This window comes from Monodelphis domestica, chromosome 3 (assembly GCF_027887165.1).
Source record: "Monodelphis domestica isolate mMonDom1 chromosome 3, mMonDom1.pri, whole genome shotgun sequence".
Taxonomy (NCBI): Eukaryota; Metazoa; Chordata; class Mammalia; order Didelphimorphia; family Didelphidae; genus Monodelphis; species Monodelphis domestica.
Window position 1 is genome coordinate 198987242 of NC_077229.1, and position 15830 is coordinate 199003071.

Here is a 15830-nt window from a genome sequence, read left to right on the forward strand (position 1 = left end):
TTTGCAAATATCCAACAGGCAGTTGATGATTCTGAACTAGACCTCAGGAGAAAAATTTAGGCTTAACAGATTTAGGAGTCAATCATTCAATAATATTTATTAGATGGCAACTATGCACCACAAAACTGTGCTAAGTGTTGGGGGAAACAAAAAGAAGCAAAAGATATTCTCTCCTCTCAAGGCAATGTAAAGGCGCAGACAACATAACTGCCCTCCTCTCTGCAAAGCAAGCTATACACGTAGTAAATAAATAACAGAAGGGCGGCATTGGAATTAAGAGGGGTTGGGGAAAACTTTCCTTAAGAAGTGTGAATTTAAAGTTCTTAAAAGAAATCAGGGCGGTTCTGTAGACAGACCAGATGATGGCAAGTGGTCAAGCATGAGGGACAACCAGAAAGAAGATAGGGGTTGAAAGATGAAGAGTTGGTGGATCAAAGATTTCATGGTGTGGGAGTAAAGTGTAAGAAGGCTGGCATGGTAGGTGGCGGGTTGGATATTAAAAGTTTTGAATGCCAAAGAGAGCGTTTTGTATTTGTTCCTGGAAGCGTTCAAAACTGGTTGAATTTTTAAAAATAAGTATTCTACTCAGAATTCTGCTTGAGAGATTCAAATTTCTAGTTGCCCTCAGTTGTCTACTTTTACAGTGCAGCAAACCACACCCATACTCACACAGTGCAGCAAACCATATACTTCTCTCCCCTTTTCGGCTCCCCCCACCCCAGTAAATCGAAAACAACAACAACAAAATCCTACAGAAATCGAGTTAGGTTTAAATTTCCCCTAATTTTTGCTTCCTCTTTTTATTCTGAGCTTCAGTAACACAGTAACTTAAGCGGCTATATATCTGAATCCAATTATGCCATAACTCTTCTTTTAAAATTCCAAATGTTTTATGAATGCTTAAAAAAGAAGTGTGCTGTCCTTTTCCCCTAATCGTCTGTGCCTCCCCTCTTCCCAAACATCAGTCTTCCCCAGGAAACGCCGTACAGTTAAAACAAACCAACCTAATCAGCTACTTTGGATAACTTGTAATTACCGCATTCCGCACCAGCAGCACACCACCCCTAAGCGGAGGCAAAATACATTACCGCTCTTTTTTTTAGGACAGGGAGTTAAAGGGGTGGCATTGCACTTACAGGAGCACACTAGAAGATTCATCTCTTTCTTTAATGGTATTGGTTTTCATGTTTCAAAGGTCTTTCACATTTCTCTTTTGTTGGTCACCACAGCCCCCCAACAGTTTTTAAAAATGCTCATGTGCTCACTTTCGGCCTCCATTGAGCGTTCCTGGGTCTGTGGCCCGGGTCTAGTGCTCCGTTCCTCCCGCACGGGCTCCCGGGTGGGGGAGGAGAGACAAGGAGACCTGTTTCGCCCACAGATGGTTTTGGAGAATGAAGGCAGTTAGGACCCCAGAAGAATGAAGATTCCATTGTTGTGACATCTGCCCGCATTCAACCAATCTCGGAGGAGAGAACGCGCCGTATACAGAACTTTGATAGGTTAAGTTCTCTCTCAGTTCCGCCCCCCCTTTCTCCCACGTGTCTCTCGAAGCCTAGGGAGTGGATTGGTTGCCGTAATACGGGAAGGGGCTGAGCAAACGGCAGAGTTTATATATTGAGAGATCTTAAACACGTGCTGTTTTTTAGCGGGTGCCTTTGGGGGAGAAGTAGTGAAGGTCGAGTCTTCAACTAGTTGTCCTAGAACTGGACCTTTGAAAGCGGCGCTGCTTTTTTTCTTCGCTTTCGCTAGCCAATAGGTACCATCGGGCCTTTTTTTTTTGGCTTTAGTGTTTGTCCCCTTCGGCCCACCGTACTGCGTGAATTCCTTCCGCTCTGTTCTCTACGTGGAGAGGACGCAACCTGGACTGAGGAATCGGGAGAAGCTGTGGCCACGCGGCCCTTGGTTTTCTCGGGGGAGTGGCGCGAGTACCCCTCGGAACCGGGGATCCTGGAACTACCACAGCTTCCCCTCCCTAACCCACCCCAGTCTGTCCTGGTGGGCCAGCACCCTTTACTTCCGCTATGAACTACCGGGAACAGCTCATGAGCCGGGCTGTCCCCGGGCAGTTCGATGATGCTGACTCTTCGGACAGGTAGGAAAAGTCATGTGGCGTGCAACTCGGACTCCCATCTCCTCTTTCATTCCCTCCCTCCCTGCTCCTGCAGCTGTTCTAAATGGCTACTTGTAAGTGTCCCAAAAGTCATTTTGCAATTTAAAAACTGCACCAAGAGTTTTGAGACTTCCTGCATATTCACTTATTCAATACCCTGAGTCTATCTTTTATATATCAGGAGGTAGGTAGCATATTTATTTCATCTTGAGTTCTCTATCATTTCAATTTTTTTAGTATAATCTTTATGTGTCATTTTCAAAGCTACATAGATATTTCTTTAATATGCATATAGTTTGCATTGTAATCATAAGCCCAGGAGTGTGTACATTCATTCCAGATAGCTTAAAATATACTATTCTGTGCCCTTTTTGAACAATATATTAATTTTTTTTCAGTTAAGTGTTTTTTTTCCCCTTTCACCTGCATCATCTCCCCTCCCCCCAAGGAAAAAAGGAGAAAAACAGAACTCTTGTAATAATATGCATAGTGAAACAAAATAAATTTCTGTCATGGCCATGTCTGAAGAATATATATGTCTAAATCTGCACCCTGAGTTAAGCTTACATTTTTCAAGGTTAACAGTTTGATGTTATTTTAAATAATTAATCTTGGTTAAGTTTTTATTTCTTTGGATTAAAATGTCTCTTTTCAGTGGATGTTCAGATTCCTTAAAGTTCTGGGGTTCACGAGATTCACACACCTATGGCATTTGTATTCAGTTATCTTAGATTGTATATAAGTCTACCAGAAACATTACTGTTTTTTAGTGGAAGTATGGTCAGCATGGAAACAAGCAAAGATGCGCAAGCTGTATCTGAAAATTCTCATCAGCCTTTGAATGAGGTTGATGAAGAAATTCAGGAAAATGATTTCGAAGAATATGAAGATTATGATGATGATGATGATGACTGGGACTGGGATGATGAAGTTGGGAAACTTACCAAGGGCTTTTCTTCAAGTGGAGGAAGTAACCCACAGGTATTTCATAAATGATTTTTTTGCACCTTTCTATTGTGTATATATTTTCTCAGTATAAGCTTTCATATATACTATAGTGCTCTAAAACAGGATCAGTTAACTTTTTTTATGTCATGATCTGCTTTGGCAGTCAGGTGACAGTTAGTGGACCCTTTTTCAGAATAATGTTGTTTAGAATCATAATCAAAGAAAATGACAAATTTCAGTTAGAGGTTAGTGAAAATAAAGATGTTATTTTCTTTCCACTCAAATACACTGACCTTCTTATGCTCTAGAGCTTAACTAGAAGATATTTTCCTTGAATGACTCTCTTTCTTATTGAATCCATAATTAATTTTTCTACATATATTTTGTTTTGAACATTTTATTCATTTCAAATATGTCCTTCCCTTGAAACAAAGAAGGGGAAAAAAAACAGTTCAGCAAAGCCAACTCATTTACAGATTATGACAACAAATGCAAGCTTTCATACCCACACTCCCTATCTTTTCCCCACACTTCAGTTTTTATTCTGGTTTTTGAAAGGTGAAGTAATATGTATCTTGGATTATAGGTCTAGAACTAGAAATGACCTCAGAGACCATCTATTCCGGACTCTTCATTTTACGAATGAGAAATTAAGGGAGGTAAACAATTTGCCCTGGGTCACTCAAGTAATAAAACTAGAGGTAGAATTTGAAGTTGGAGGGCCTGACTTCAAGACCTGTGTTCTTTCTTATGGACTATACTGCTGCCATTTTTGAAATGTAGTGGTGAGGGTTAAAAAGGAGGGGCATCATCCTTGAAAGGTCTATGTACTTAATTTTTGTAAAGTAAAATACATCATTATGAAGCCATAAATATGTAAATGTATAATATATTATGTATTTTATTTGTATATTTATATGTTTACATATATTTCATTTATATTATTTATGTATATGATAAATAATCTAAAATATACTTCCTCTTATTTGTAGAGGTAGGGAACTATGCTTCTTATTTTCTCATTTTTCCATTGTGACAAGAAAGACCTTCTGGTAATTGGGGAGAGCCCTGCTGAGAAGTTTCTTATTGGATCCTGGAGGCAATAGGAAGCCTTTGGAACTCCTTGATGTGAGGGTGGAGGGAAGTGGCTGGATTGGAATAATCACCCTGGCAGCTGAATAGAGAATAGTTTGGGGTAGAGGGCAACTTGAAGCAGGCAGACCAATTAAAAAGGATATTGTAGAGGTTCAGGGGGGCAATGAAGACCTGAACTAGGGTTCTAGTTGTGAGTGGAGAGTATGGGACATATGAGAGATTTTGTAGAAAATGACAAGATTGGGCAACAGATTGTATTGCTGAGGGATATAAAAGAGTCAAAGATAAAATCAAAGTTGTGAGCAAGAGGATAGTGGTGCCCTTAACAGTATAGGGGAATTTGGAAGAAGGGAATGTTTTAGGACAGGAGACTAATGTCTTTTCTTTTGACCCTGTAGAAATTGGTGTATCTATGGGACATTAATTTTTAAAGGTCCAAGAGTGATAAAGGTCTGAAGCTCATGAGAGAGACTAGGGCTGTGTGTGTGTGTGTATCTATATATCAGGGAATCATTTGCAGAGAGATAAATGTGGAAACTGATGGATCACCAAGGGTGATAATATACAGCAAAAAAAAAAATAGAGGGCCAGTGGTTGGGTTGACCCTTCAAACTAATGTCATCCATAGTTAGTGGGAATGACATAGAAAAAGAACTAGCAGAGAAACCATATAATGAATTTACTATAGGAGAAAGATAAGAGATCAGTGTCATGAATATCTAGAAGGGTGAGAGAATCTAGGATGGGGAAGTCATCAACATGTCAGGTGTTACAGAGAGGTGAAGAAGAATGAGATTAGAGATTTGGCAATTATGAATTTATTGGTAACTTTAAAGAGGGCAGCTTCAGTGGAATGATGACAAAATAGCTAGGATCTATATAGCTTTATCATTTACAGAGTGCTTTACATCAATTATTTAATTTTATCCTCAAAACTCCTAGGAAGATGTTTACTCTTATCATTTACTGAAGAGGAAACTGATGCCCAAAGAGGTAAATTGCTTGCCTAGAGTCACACAGCTAGTCAGTATTTGAGGTCAGAAATTAGAATAGGTTTAGAAGAGAATGAGAGGAGAGGAATGGGAAGAGAGAGTCAGGACCATATTGGTTGGACTGAGGCTAATTTTTTTTAACCTTTACTTTCCATCTTAGAATCTATACTGTGTATTGGTTCCTAGGCAGAGAGGTAAGGGCTAGGCAATGGGGGTCAACTGACTTGCCCAGGGTCACACAGCTAGGAAGTGTCCAAGGCCAGATTTGAACCCAGGATCTCCAGTCTCTGGGCTTGGCTCCCAATCCACCCAGCTGCTCCCAGTGAAGCTAATTTTTAAAAGGATGAAAGCCAGCACAGATTCATGCTCTGCTCCAGTTCTGTTTGTCAGCATGTTAATAGGAGGAAAGGGAGTAAATGTTGGCCATGTTGGCATTTGGTAGGCCATGAACCTTAGTTGAGTATAGGTATGGAAGTAGCAATGGGAAGCAAAGTATATTCCCACTTTCAATGACTTGTTTAAGTAATTAAGGTTAAATTGTTTTATTTGTATGTCATATATCATTAGTATTCATTTCAGTGCTTTTTCCTACCCCTTTTCATCCTAAATTCTGCTTTTAGCTCTGTGTTAGTGGTCTGACTGTACCCAGATAGCTACTTCAGGGTTAATTCCCACATGAATAACATATTTTTCCCTCTCTGCTGAAAAAGCCCATTTCATTTTTATGGTATTATTTGATACTTGTTATATCTGGTGCCTACTACTTTTCTTTCCCTCAAAGAATGTGTTCATGGATTTAGAGGCATAAAGCTTTGGTGGAGTCTTTTTTTTAATTTAATTAATTTAGAATTTTTTCCCATGGTTACAAGATTCATGTTCTTTCCCTGCCCTACCCCAACCCTCCTCCTATAGCTGATGCTCGATTCCTCTGTGTTATACATTTGTCATTGATCAAGACCCATTTCTATATCATTAATATTTGCACAAAGGTGTTCATTTAGAGTCTATATCCCCAATCATATCCCCATTGATTCTTGTGATTGAGCAGTTGTTTTTCTTCTGCGTTTCTATTCCCACTGTTCTTCCTGTGACTGTAGATAGCATTCTTTCTCCTAAGTCCCTCAGAATTGTCTTGGATCATGGCGTTACTGCTAGTAGAGAAGTCCATTACCTTCGATTGTACGACAGTGTATCAGTCTCTGTGTACAATGTTCTCCTAGTTCTACTTTTCTCACTCTGTATCAGTTCCTGGAGGTCATTCCAGTTCACATGGAATTCCTCCAGTTCATTATTCCTTTGAGCACAATAGTATTCCATCACCAACATGTACCACAATTTGTTCAGCCATTCCCCAATTGAAGGGCATCCCCTCATTTTCCAATTTTTTGCCACCACAAAGAGCTCAGCTATGAATATTTTGGTACAAGTCTTTTTCCTTATGATCTCTTTAGGGTACAAACCCAATAGTACTATGGCTGGATCAATTCACAACTTTTGGTGGAGTCTTTAGGTCTCTAGTTTCTCATTTCTTTATCCAGAATCATGCATTCCCATATTTCTCTCCAGCCTTAACCATTTCCCACTAGTCACCAAATATAGTATATGTTGATTTGATTTGGAAAAGGTCTTTCTTACCAACTTTTTTCTAGAATCTCTACCTTCCATCCTGTAATCAAGGTTGGGACATGAGGTGATAATTGTTTTCATGCTTTTTTTTTGCAACTACTTAACATTAGTACTGAAATACATGATGATCAAATGTCCTGTGAATCATGTTTCTTATAACTTGGTATATGCTAAAATCTGCTCCCATCAGCTCCTTTCTTTGACTTGGCAAGGAATCTGTGAGCCTTTCTTCCATTTAACTACAACTTCTTTTTTTATCTGGTTTTGTTTATTGCAAGAATATAAAAATTGGTATGATTTAGCTCCTCTATAAATAATATATTCACTTATTGATTATTGGATAAAAATATCACATATATAGAAAAGTTGAAGTTTCGTAATCCCCAAACTGTAATATGTTACCACCCTCTGGTTGTGCTTCTCACCACTCTGCCACCATTGTAGAAGCAGAATAAGGCTGCATAGGGCTCAGGCCATTTTTAATATTTATCTCACAGACAACAGAGATGGCATAAATGACATTATAGTTTCATCAAGAAGTTTAAACAGTGTAAAATTAGCACAGTAGTGAGACCAAGAGAGCCTTTGTCCCCGAGTGTCTTGAGTTGTCTAGTGATGATAGATGGCTATTAAAGGAAACATCAGGTTAGTATGTAAACCTGCCTTGTAAATCCTTACAAAGGATGACAAAAAAATTATGAGTGCATCATCTTAAAAAGAAGACAAAAGTGGAAATAATCTATTTGGGCCCCAAAGTCAATCTCTGAGGTGCTTGCAGAAGAGGTAGTGATGGCAATAGAAGAGAATAAAAACAGAAAAATATTTGAAATGGACCAAGTATGTATAGAAGCAATACAATTATGAATCATTCAAGAAGCTAAGTGATGGGGATATAAAGAACGGGGTGGGAGTGGGAGGGAAATCCTGCTTTTAAAGGATTCACAAGTGTAACAGAGGAGACAATATTAAAATAATTCTGTATTAACCAGATAAATTTAGGAAAAATTGGGGCTAGTCTCAGAGAGGAGACTTAAGATTGAGGGGACTGGGAGAGGTTTCTTATAGAAGATGAGACCCTAGATGAGACTTGAAAGAAGTCAGGGCAGTCTGGAGGTAGAGATGAGGAAGCAGAGAGTTATAAGCACAGGAGATAGCCAGTGAAAATGCTTGGAATTGGGAACCAGGGTGTCTTCTATGAGGAATAACAAGGAGGCTTGTGTTATTGGATTGCATGGAGCAGGGAGTAAGGTATAAGACTAGGAAGATATGAATGGACTATGTTGTGAATGGTTTGGAAGCCAGAGATATTTATATCTGATATACAAGTAATGGGAATGTGTCTAAAAGAAAGGGATGATATAAGGTATCTGAAAGAGGTGATGATACTGAAGGCATGGAGAAATCTTGAAACTTGTTAATACTGAAAAAAATAACCAAGAGAAGGTTGAAGCTATTCCCAATTTGTTGTTTCCCTTCTGATTTTAGTTACATTGATTTTGTTTGTGCAAAAGCTTTTTAATTTGATGTAGTCAAAATTATTTATTTTACATTTTGTGATTCTTTCTATGTCTTGCTTGGTTTTAAAGTCTTTCCCCTCCCAAAGGTCTGACATGTATACTATTCTGTGTTTACCCAATTTACTTATGGTTTCCTTCTTTATGTTTAAGTCACTCACCCATTTTGAATTTATCTTGGTGTAGGGTGTGAGGTGTTGATCTATTCCTAGTCTCTCCCACACTGTCTTCCAATTTTCCCAGCAGTTTTTATCGAATAGTGGATTTTTGTCCCAAAAGCTGGGATCTTTGGGTTTATCGTATACTGTCTTGCTGAGGTCGATGGCCCCCAGTCTATTCCACTGATCTTCCTTTCTGTTTCTTAGCCAGTACCAAATTGTTTTGATGACTGCTGCTTTGTAATATAGTTTAAGGTCAGGGACTGCAAGGCCCCCATCATATGTGTTTTTTTTTTCATTATTTCCCTGGATATCCTTGATCTTTTGTTCTTCCAAATGAACTTTGTTATGTTTTTTTCTAAATCAGTGAAGACATACTTCTTTTCTAAGAGATAAGACCTTCAAGTAAAAACTTATAGAAATTGAATTCCAAATGCCTTCATGGTAGTCAGAACATAATATGATGTGGACAAATGAAGAGCTCTGATCATCTAAAATCCTCATTTTGGATATTATTTTCAACCTTCTTTCTCATGATTTAAACATTCTTTTTTTTTTTTTAAACCCTTACCTTCTGTCTTGGAATCAATTTGATTCCAAGGTAGAAGGGTGGTAAGGGCTAGGCAGTGGGGGTCAACTGACTTGCCCAGGGTTACACAGCTGGAAGTGTCTGAAGCCAGATTTGAACCTAGGACCTCCAGGCTCTAGGCCTGGCTCTCAATCCACTGAGCCACCCAGCTGCCCCCATGATTTAAACATTCTTAAGAGAATTTCCCTGATGGTTTACTACCCTTCCTATTAGTACACCAAAAATGTAAGTGCTTTGAAGCAGTGCCTGGACATTCTAATAATTGAATATTCCACTATACTTATCATGAGCAAGTTTTCCTTTTCTAGGTGAACCGACAGACCAACCACCTCAACTCATCAAAAATGTCTACTCCAGCAGACAAAGCCTTAAGAAAATTTGAGAATAAAATTAACCTAGGTGAGTTTGTAAATTTCCAGGAGATGAATTTAGGTGATCCTAACTACTTTCTGAGAATTGACTTGAAATATAAATAAGATAGTCAGAATTGACTTGAATTATAATTAAAGATAGTCAGAAAGAGTTTTCTCTCCTTTTATGTTTCCTCAGATGTAATAAAAGCATATGTAGTTTTGAAACAATAAAGCTTCACATATTCTGTTTATAGTCTGTGAATATAAAAGTCTGATTTAGTGGAGTAATAAGGGCTTGACTTTTTGCAACTATATTGAGAATGTATGAATACTAGAGTGCAATTTTTATTATCTTTCATGCCTGATTTTATAAAACATGCTGCTAAGCAGTATTAGATTAAAAATTGCAAACACTTGTTGAACTCCTCACAGGCTTACAGACCTAGCTAGGATGCTGATAAGAATTTTTGGATTATTTCTGTGTCCTTGAAAAATGCCATATGATCTTGCTTTTCTTCCAGGAACAACTTAATAGAGCTTCCTTTGGCTATCACTAGTCTTTCAGTTTTAGCATTGAATAAAAGTTGAATTTCTTCTGTGTTAACCTATAAATCAGGCTGTTATGTTCATTTATTTTTACTAATATTTGTAGCCTAATGTGAATTAATTTATGGAGGTCTAGTGAATTCAGATACAGATATGATCATTAGCTCAGATATCTTGCATAGTTTGATCAGTTTCAGACACGGACAAAAAGCATATTTTTCCCCCTAAATTAAAACATTTTTTAGTGCTCATCTCTCATTTTTCTTTTAGATAAACTAAATCTTGCTGATTCTGTTATAAATAAAGTCACTGAAAAGACTAGACAAAAGGATGCGGACATGTAAGTAAAATTTTGACTTCTTTGAGGAGCTTATTGTTACAGATTAAAGTTATTGAGTTCCTGAAACCCTTTCCTTTCAATCTTTCTTCCCATCTCTTCCCTCACCCCCAAATTCATTTAATTATGAGATATGACTCTACTTTTCACATTCTTTTTTTTCCTCACCTTCTATCTTAGAATTGATACTAAGTATGGATTCCAAGGCAGAGGAACAGTAGGTGCTAGGTAATTGGGATTAAGTAACTTGTCCTGAGTCACACAACTAGGAAATAACTGAGGCTTTTTTTGGAATCAAGTCTTCCTGACTTCCGGCCTGGTCATCTTATCTACTGTGCTACCTGGCAGTCCCATTTTATATTCTTCTACATGTTATCTTTTCAAAATAGCTTACCTTGGTATTATTGTTCATATATTGATACCAGAATAACTTACACTGGCAAGAATGACTCTTTTCATTGCATTTGCTAATTGTTTCCTTTTGTACATTTTTGTTTACATAAGTTTGGGCCATATATATGTCATATATATTGGTAAATCATTGAGAATGTGGTATTAGAAAGAATAGAGGTTTTTGAATCAGAAAACCTGGTTCTTATTCAGTCCATAAACATTTATTAAGGGCCTATCACATACCAGGCATTCTAAGCATTGGGGATATGTGAGGATACATAAGGCAAAAGATAGTCCCTGCCTTCAGTCATCACACAGTCTTTACTGGTGTAAGGGACCATCAGGTCTACATTTTCCATCATTCCTCAGTATAATGAATGAGTTGAATTAGATGATCTATAAAAGCCCGTTTATGCTCTAAGATCTCCTGTCCTCTTAGGACTAAAGATTGGATAATATCTTGGCTAGGAAGAATTATTTACATTTGTATTTCTAAAGCTGATTGTTACAAGAGGCTCACCCTTGATTTAGGTTTTTAGTGAAAGCAGACCTGTTATAAATGTCTGCCTTTCACAAAGAAGACCTAGTTGATACATGAATTCATCAATCTTGTTATTCATTAAATTGCTGTAATAATAACTGATGTGGAGCATTTTATACTTAAGATGGCATTTGTGCAATTTATTGCTTTGAATCCTCATAATAAGAGGAAATAGTTATGTCCTCATGATTGGGAGAACAGTGGGCCATTCTACTAGTCAGCAGCAGACCTGAGTCTTGAAGGCAGATTTTCTGAGTTAAAGTCTCAATGTTCTTTCTATTTTTCAAGTGAAAAGACTTATCTTAAGAAATTAGAGGTGGAAATTAGAGGTGGAAGAGACTGACATCTAAGGTAGTTGATAATACGAAGTGAAATGAAAAACTTGGCTCTTCTGTATTCTTGTCATGTGCCACAACTCTGAAATCAAAACTGTGTGAATTAATGAATAGTGTTTGACATTTATATAGCACCTGAAAGTTTGCAGAGCACTTTTTCTCATTTGGAGCCTTACAATAATCTTCGGAAGTTGAGACTAGAAGGATTATGCCCATTTTATAGAGGAGAAAAGTAGACTCATGAGTGAAGTGATGGTAAGGTGTAGTGTCAGGACCTGAACTTTGGTGTTGATGACTTCCAATCGTCAGTCAAACATTTATTAGAATCACCTGCTCTTAATAACTTTAAATACTATTTATTTTTTTAAAGTCTTCATATGTCTTCAAATTCTAGCTGTTTGATTCCTTAAGGCTTTTTTTTTTTTAAGAAAAATTAATCAGGGGCAGCTATGTGGCTCAGTGGATTGAGTGCCAGGACTAGAGATGGGAGGTCCTGGGTTCAAATTTGGCCTCAGACACTTCCCAGCTGTGTGACTCTGTGCAAGTCACTTAACCCCCATTGCCTAGCTCTTTTCACTCTTCTGCCTTAGAACCAATACAAAGTATTGATGTTAAGATGAAAGGTAAGGGTTTTTAAAAAAAAAGAAAAAAAGAAAGATTAATCAATGGCTTTGGTTTAGCTTTTTTCTTTTTTCTTGGAATTCCTGCTATTGTGGGGTCATCAGATTCTATCTAAAAGCGGAAAGGAGCTTAAAGAACATCCATTTCAACCATCTCAGTTTAGAAATGACAAGACAAAGTCCTAGAGAATTTAAGGTCACAAATAATGAGTGACAGCTGAGATGAGCACTGGGGTCCTATGACTCAAAGTTCAGTCCTTTCTCTCTGTTCCTTATGAAGGGATGATGGTGAAGGGAACATATGAGAAGGCAAACAGAAGGATGGCAGACATGTTCAAACTGAGCTAGGAATAAAAGAAATAGAAAGTCAGTAAGTATCATGTGAAGAGGAGAATTTGGAAATGAGAGAAAATGAGAACCCACTCTTGGATAAAGAAACTGCTTAGGTTTTTTTAATGAAACAGTGTAGTTGTTTGTGCTTCTCTTTTTACTGAGTTTTTATTTCATTGAAATATTAAAACAATTTGTGGCATCAAACATATGTTCATGTATCTTTTTTTGCTTTTGGTTAGGTATCGGGTTAAAGATAAGGCAGACAGAGCAACTGTAGAACAGGTACAATTTTAAAATGTTTTGAATGAATAATTCTGCTATTTTCTTTTTATAAAGAAATTTTTATTTATACTTTTTAAAAAAATACTAAAATTTTCTCCAGTATTTCCTCTTCCCCTCTCAGAGGACTACCCTATATGATAAGTGATATTTTTAAAAGAACAAAATCAGCAAAACTGATCTATATATCACAAAAGTCTAAAAGTATGTTCATTGGGTATAACACTTGGGTACCTCCCACCTCTTCCAGAAAGTGAAGTGGAGATGTATTTTGGAGCCATGTTTGCTCTTTGCAATTTTGCAATGTTCACTTTTGATTTTTTTGTGTGTGTGTGATTCTTAACATTCACATTGTAATCATTTTATATGTTGTTTTCTTGGCTCTGCTTACTTCCTGTATCATTTCATGTAAATCATTCAGTGCTTCTGTGTATTTATCCTATTCATCATAGAACAGTAACATTCCATTCTTTTCATGTACCACAGTATGTTTAGCTATTCCACAGTAAGTGGGCATCTTTGTTTCCAATTTTTTGTTATTGTCATGAGTGTTGCTATAAATATTTTGATGTCTTTAGGGACCTTCTTCTATCATGATGACCTTTTTTGTGATATGAGCCTATTAATGAAATCTCTGGTCAAATGGTATGAAAATTTTCCTTACTTGATTTTTATAATTCCAAGTTGCTTTTCAAAACGATTGAATAGATTTCCATTTCCATTGATTCTCCCCCCCCCCATTTTTTAAACCCTTACCTTCCGTCCTGGAATCAATAGTGTGTATTGCTTCCAAGGCAGAAGAGGGCTAGTGTAAAGATTAAAATTTAGGGAGACTGAGGCAGGTAGAAATTAGTTTCTCTCTGCAAGTTGTATTATATTTTTATGAGGTTTATTAAAGGTTGAGAATTTAAGAATACACAAGTAAGAAAAAGCATGTGCCAGGTGGGCCATAAGATCCACCCAAAATTTCACTCACATCATGAGGCACGTCTGTTTGCCAGCAGAGACAGGAAGTCAAAAGAACCCCGCCTACAGTGAAGACCCTTTAAATAAAATTTTGCTCTCGTCCCAGGTGAGAATTCAGTGAGATTAGAAGGCATTCTGGGAGCGAACAAGGACTCCTGGGGAATGGAGTCCAGAGTTCAAATCTCAATTTTACACTAGGCAAAGGGGACGAAGTGACTTGCCCAGGGTTACATAACTAGGAAGTGTTTGAGGCCAGATTTGATCCCAGAACTTCCTGTCTCTAGGCCTGGCTCTCAATCCACTAAGCTACCCCCTCTTCCCTTCTTTTGTCAGTAGGGTATGAGTTGAAATCTCGTTTTTTTAAATTTGTATATCTCTGGTTAATGATTTGAAATGTTTTTTCACATAATTATTAATATTTTCTAATTCCTTTTTTTGAGAACTGTTTATATCCTTTGGTCATTTATTTTTTTGACACACACACCCCCATACCCTCCCACACACCCTCTCCCTCTCAGAGCTTTAGTGGCTTAAAACTGCACTAAGACTTTGGAATATCCTTTATACTTGCATACATACACACACATACATACATACATGTATGTATATTTGTGTTTCCTACCCATAGCCAGGGGTATAGAGTTATATGTTCTTTTCCCCTTTTGATTATTTTTTTTAATGGCATGATCTTTGAAATTAGGGACATGTATCCATTTAGAATATATTGTGGGAAATGGTGTAAGGAATGTGGTGTAAGGCTAGGTGGCCAGGTGGATAGAGTGCTTTGCCTGAACTCAAGAAAACCCGAGTTTAAATCTGGCCTCAGTCACTAGTGGTGAGACCTGGGCAGGTCATTTAACCTTTGCCTTAATTCACTGGGAAAGGGAATAACAAACCACTCCAGTATCTTTACCAGCAAAACTACATCCTGGGTCATGAAGACATGACTGAAGAACTCAATAACATTTGATATGAGCCTAATTTCTGTCAGTCTTCTTAGTTTTCCTAGTAATTTTTTTGAAATCATTTTTTAAGTTGTATTTTTTGGTTTATTGAACTTTATGTTATCGAGCTACATTGTTTCTGATTCTCCTTTGGCTAGTCTTTTCTGTTTATCTACTCTGTTTTTTAGTGCCAAATGTTCTTGATATGGTAGCTGCTTTATAATATAGTTAGGGGTCTGAAAGAGCTATTTCCCTTTTATCTTTACATCTATTCATTATTTCCCTTTTGCTTTTCATTTTCCAAATGAATTTTTTATTATTTTATCAAGTTCTATAAAGTATTCCTTTGATAATTATGTTAGTATGGCAATAAAAAGTTCTTATATTTGCATGAACTAGTCATGCGTATTGAACATTCCTTCATCTATTTGAATCCTTTATTTCTTTAAGGAACACTTTGTAATTGAATCTTTACAGATCTTTTGTGTGACTTTGGTAGCTTGATCCCTAGATATTTTAGGATTTTTATAGTTATTTGAAATGAAATTTCTCTTTCTATTATCACCTCTCCAATTTTGCCACATAGAAATGCTATTGATTTTTGAGGTTTTATTTTATAGACTGCAAGTTTGCTGAAGCTATTAATTATCTTGTTATCTTTGATGAATCCCTAGGATTTTCTCTGAACTGTCATGTCATCAGCAAATAGGGATAGTTTTATCTCCTCTTTATTTATCTTTAAGCCTTTAATTTCTTTTTCCTGTCTAATTGCAGTTGCTAGCATTTTCAGAACAAAACATTGTAATGGTGGAGAGAATAGACATCTTTTGCTTTTAACACTTGTGTTTTTAGGGAAATTTTCTTGTTTATCTCTTGCTTATCTCTTGGTTGCAGATTATTTTAATGTGTTTAAAAAAGATTCCTCTAAACCTATTTTGTAGGACTTTGAGGGCTATGCCTTGCCAAAGATTTTTTATCTACATCTATTAAGATACTTATGTGGTTTGGGATGTTTTTGCTTTCAGTGTGATTTACTAATATTGTTTTCCTACAGTTGAACCATCCTTGCATTCCTAGAATAAATGTACCTTAATAATAATGGATTATTTCTTGGATGAATTATTGTAGTCAATTTGACAGGCTTTTGTTTG

The 15830-nt window shown here is 36.9% G+C and overlaps 2 protein-coding genes across 19 annotated transcripts in view; one reads left to right on the forward strand and one right to left on the reverse strand.

The window, feature by feature from the left end:
• CAGE1 (cancer antigen 1) overlaps positions 1-1455 on the reverse strand; it is a 105222-nt gene extending 103767 nt beyond the window's left edge. For 7 of the 15 annotated variants that reach the window (XM_016431780.2, XM_007487994.3, XM_007487998.3 and 4 more), the window contains exon 1: positions 1137-1455. In XM_016431780.2, coding sequence (XP_016287266.2) covers positions 1137-1158 — 22 coding nt within the window. In that variant the 5' untranslated portion in view covers positions 1159-1455. The remainder of the gene's footprint in view (positions 1-1136) is intronic. The other 8 variants (XM_007487996.3, XM_007487995.3, XM_056823398.1 and 5 more) reach the window with 5 other exon arrangements.
• Positions 1-15830, forward strand: part of RIOK1 (RIO kinase 1) — an 89246-nt gene that overhangs the window by 51616 nt on the left and 21800 nt on the right. For 2 of the 4 annotated variants that reach the window (XM_056823402.1, XM_056823401.1), the window contains exons 2-4: positions 9341-9431; positions 10202-10271; positions 12730-12772. In XM_056823402.1, the coding sequence (XP_056679380.1) occupies positions 9377-9431; positions 10202-10271; positions 12730-12772 (168 nt within the window). In that variant the 5' untranslated portion in view covers positions 9341-9376. Of the gene's footprint in view, positions 1-1543; positions 2093-2880; positions 3092-9340; positions 9432-10201; positions 10272-12729; positions 12773-15830 lie in introns of those variants that run through there. The other 2 variants (XM_007487988.3, XM_056823400.1) reach the window with 2 other exon arrangements.